The 2,247-nt window shown below is 57.7% G+C and overlaps 1 protein-coding gene across 1 annotated transcript in view; it reads right to left on the bottom strand.

Annotated features, from left to right (window-relative positions):
• Positions 1–2,241, bottom strand: part of Gnl1 (G protein nucleolar 1 (putative)) — a 9,448-nt gene extending 7,207 nt beyond the window's left edge. The window contains exons 1-5 of the mRNA XM_005370734.1: positions 2,104–2,241; positions 1,585–1,750; positions 1,139–1,275; positions 549–700; positions 368–439 (exon numbers count right to left, since the gene is read on the bottom strand). Of these exons, the coding sequence (XP_005370791.1) occupies positions 368–439; positions 549–700; positions 1,139–1,275; positions 1,585–1,750; positions 2,104–2,176 (600 nt within the window). The 5' untranslated portion in view covers positions 2,177–2,241. The remainder of the gene's footprint in view (positions 1–367; positions 440–548; positions 701–1,138; positions 1,276–1,584; positions 1,751–2,103) is intronic.
• Positions 2,242–2,247: the final 6 nt, after the last annotated feature.

Consider the following 2,247-nt stretch of genomic DNA (forward strand, 5'->3'; position numbering starts at 1 on the left):
AAAAAAAAAAAAGAAAACAGAGCAAAACAAAAGGAAAAGAAAAAAGGCAGTTCTGACTGAAGACTTTAAAACAAGTCATAAAAATGAAATGAAAAAGGAAGAAAGCTGCTGTAACCGCAGCACTGGGAAAGGAGACCGGGGGATCCCCGGGGCTATCTGGTGAGCTCCAGGCCAGTAAGAGATCCCAGCCCACAAAACAAGGTGACACCACCGTCTCCATCTGAGGACCACAGCCAAGGCTGACTCCTGCTTCACAGTTCCCAGCATATGTGCTACAAGCGGATGGCAAACCCTGGACACACACTCACCAGGAAAATGAAAAGCACCCCCACTAGGATCTTCCTCACAGAGGTTCCCACGCACTCACCGGGTGTCGGATGTCAGTGATGAGCAGGACGATGTCAGACATCTCTAACACCCGCCACAGCTGCCTCCACGTCTGTGAACATCACAAGGGAATTTGGCCTAGAGTCCTTCTCTTGCCTGAGCCCAGAACGTTATCCGGGACCACACACAATATGTCAACCCTGTCCCCACACCACCGTCACCTCCAGATTGTGCTCAAAGTAGCTGAGTTTTTCCGAAGCGTAAGCGCCGTGTATCTTCCCAAGGTATTCCTGGAAGCTCCGCTCCTCTTGGCTCATCAGCTGCTCCTTGGACATCTCATAGTTCCATGGAGGACGGCGGGGAAAGTCCAGGACTGGGAAACGAGAGAAAGTACAGACAAACCTGAGGACTCTTTCCTTTCTTCTTCTTCTTCTTCTTCTTCTTCTTCTTCTTCTTCTTCTTCTTCTTCTTCTTCTTCTTTTCTCTCTCTCTCTCTCTCTCTCTCTCTCTCTCTCTCTCTCTCTCTCTCTCTCTCTCTCTCTCTCTGTCTCTCTCTCTCTCTCTCTCTCTCTCTCTCTCTCTCTCTGTTTTGTTTTTCAAGACAGGGTTTCTGTGTATCCTTGGCTGTTCTGGAACTCACTCCATAGTCCAGGCTAGCCTCAAATTCAGAGATCTGCCTACCTCTGCTGGGACTAAAGGCGTGTGCCACCACCACGCGGCTAGGTCTTTTTTAAACTCAATGGTGCATCTTGGATCCCAGCTCTCCTCTCTCTCGGCCAGCGAGCTCCCCAAGCCGAGGGCACTCACTCACCTGAGCCCGGCTGATAGACTTCCCGGATATCCAGCTCCAGCATTTCAGCACTGACAGGCTGCAACACTTGCTCTCTGGCTGCTCTCTTTCTCCTCTCCACCTCCTCACGGCTGTCCCGTTCAAAATGCAGCCGGTATCTGAGGGAAGAGGGACCAAACGCATCTCTACTGGAGTCTTCTGACCACAACCTCTTCGCCTCCTTGCCAGAACAGGCAACTTTGCAAAACCTCCTCCCCTGGCAGTTCAGGTCTCTCGGTAACAACCCCCCCCCATCTCCGAAAACAAACTCTTGACAGCCCCTCTTGGAAAGCACGACTGTGGCCCATCCCTGGGAAAACCACCGTGGCTTCCGGCCTCACTAAGCTCCACTTTCCAGCCTTCCTCAGAAGCTTTCCTCAAGGCTCAGGACAGGGAATCACGGGCTGGCGCCCTTCTCCTTCGCTCACCGGTTGGGATCGTAGCCTCTGGGCCCCAGCCCCTGGGAAGGTTGCTGGTTGAGCCTGCGGATGTGATGGGTCACGGATTCCCCATCCGAGGTGTCGGTCTGCTCCTCCCGCCGCTCCCGGCTCCCGCTGCGGCTGTTGGAACTGGAGCGAAGCCCATCTTGAAGCCCTGAGGGGAGGGACCGGTGACGCCAGTGTAGACCGGTTCTCGGGATACCCAAAGCCCCCCCAGAGCAGGCAGGACAAGCCCTTCTTCAGCTGCCCCAACTTCTCCAGAGGCTCCTTCATCCTCCCGACCGCGCGCCCCAGTTCCCTCCCGGATGGGCCTGTAAGTCGTCACCGCGCCCGGTGGCAGCGGCAGGGCTTCCCCTCCCCGTCCCCCGCGCCGCTGCGGGAAACCCCCACCGTGGCAGCCCACGCGGGACCGCGAGAGCCCGCTCCCCCCCACACCCCGCACGCCCGCGGTGCGGCGGCGGCACACCCCTCCTCCCAAGCTGCGCAGCGGCCCCGCCCCCTCCTGACCTCGCTTCCGCTCCCGCTTGTCCTGCAGCTGCTTCTTCTTCTGCTTCACGCTGAAGGGCTTCTTCCTCGGCATGGCCCCGGCGTCCCCGGCCCGCCCTCCGCCGAGCTCCCCGCCGCCGCAACTGACTCGCCCGGGCAGCCCCC

The sequence above is a fragment of the Microtus ochrogaster genome, unplaced genomic scaffold, assembly GCF_000317375.1.
Source record: "Microtus ochrogaster isolate Prairie Vole_2 unplaced genomic scaffold, MicOch1.0 UNK87, whole genome shotgun sequence".
In the NCBI taxonomy this organism is placed as follows: domain Eukaryota; kingdom Metazoa; phylum Chordata; class Mammalia; order Rodentia; family Cricetidae; genus Microtus; species Microtus ochrogaster.